The 878-nt window shown below is 34.9% G+C and overlaps 1 protein-coding gene across 1 annotated transcript; it reads right to left on the bottom strand.

The window, feature by feature from the left end:
• Positions 1-29: 29 nt before the first annotated feature.
• LOC131633609 (uncharacterized) lies at positions 30-626 on the bottom strand (the record flags this gene model as incomplete). Its single annotated transcript, XM_058904310.1, has 3 exons — positions 528-626; positions 342-455; positions 30-194 (listed from the first exon to the last, which is right to left on the bottom strand). Coding segments are annotated over exons 1-3 (378 nt in total), but the record flags the coding sequence as incomplete, so codon positions are not given.
• Between the last annotated feature and the right edge of the window lie 252 nt (positions 627-878).

The raw sequence follows: 878 nt of genomic DNA, 5'->3' as shown, positions 1-878 counted from the left end.
GGCCTAGCAAATGTAGGTGGCCCATATGCATCGAAATCATGGCCTTGCGCTTTAGTCATTGATTGCGCAACTGAATTCGAAACTATTGATTCATTCCCTGTAGGTCTTGCAAAACATGGTGGTTTTCCATAATTAGAAGGAGCTTCACATTTAGCACCATTGGTTTTTGGAGCGACAAAAGATGTTGAGCCACCCTGAAAATTTGTTGCTCAAAATAAGGCAATAAAAAATAAATCATTACAAAAGAAATTACCAGCGGTGAATATTGAATCAAGATTGAAGTTTGCGGAAAACATGAAGATTTTGATGGAGTATTTGATCAATAAGAACAATAAAAGTACCTTCTTAAGTGATGTGTGCCTCATACAATAGCCATAGGCAGAAGATGCTTGGCTTGCAAAATATATGTTATTGCCATGTCTCCTAAACATGGAATTCACACTACCACTGCAATTCTGATAAGGAAAATAGATGAACAAAACAATTTGCAAACAAATTCATGAAAATATGCAATACTATTAGATTACCATAGGAAGAAGGTGGCTTGGTGAAATCTCATTATCGTCTGTGGAAGTAAAGTGAGCTGTGATTGTATGAATTCTGCGTTTCACCAACTCGCTCTCCATTTCTGTTTGATTAATGGTTCTAAAAAACTTGAGCTAATAAATGGATAATGTAGAATAAAATGTGGCGCGTATGGTATTTATTTACATGGGAAGTTGATTTTTTGTTAGAAGATATTTTTTGGGCAAGAAAGATCACAAACGGGACCCATTCAATGTAAGTATATGTTGAAAAGACAAAATACTTCAATAAACATTAAGAAATTTACACGGGTATAAATCCAACACGTAACTCTTAAATGAGTGTTTAAGGTT

The sequence above is a fragment of the Vicia villosa genome, unplaced genomic scaffold (genome assembly GCF_029867415.1).
Source record: "Vicia villosa cultivar HV-30 ecotype Madison, WI unplaced genomic scaffold, Vvil1.0 ctg.001147F_1_1_1, whole genome shotgun sequence".
Taxonomy (NCBI): domain Eukaryota; kingdom Viridiplantae; phylum Streptophyta; class Magnoliopsida; order Fabales; family Fabaceae; genus Vicia; species Vicia villosa.
Note: the sequence above shows the minus strand (reverse complement) of the source record. Positions and strands in the feature narration are given on the sequence as shown.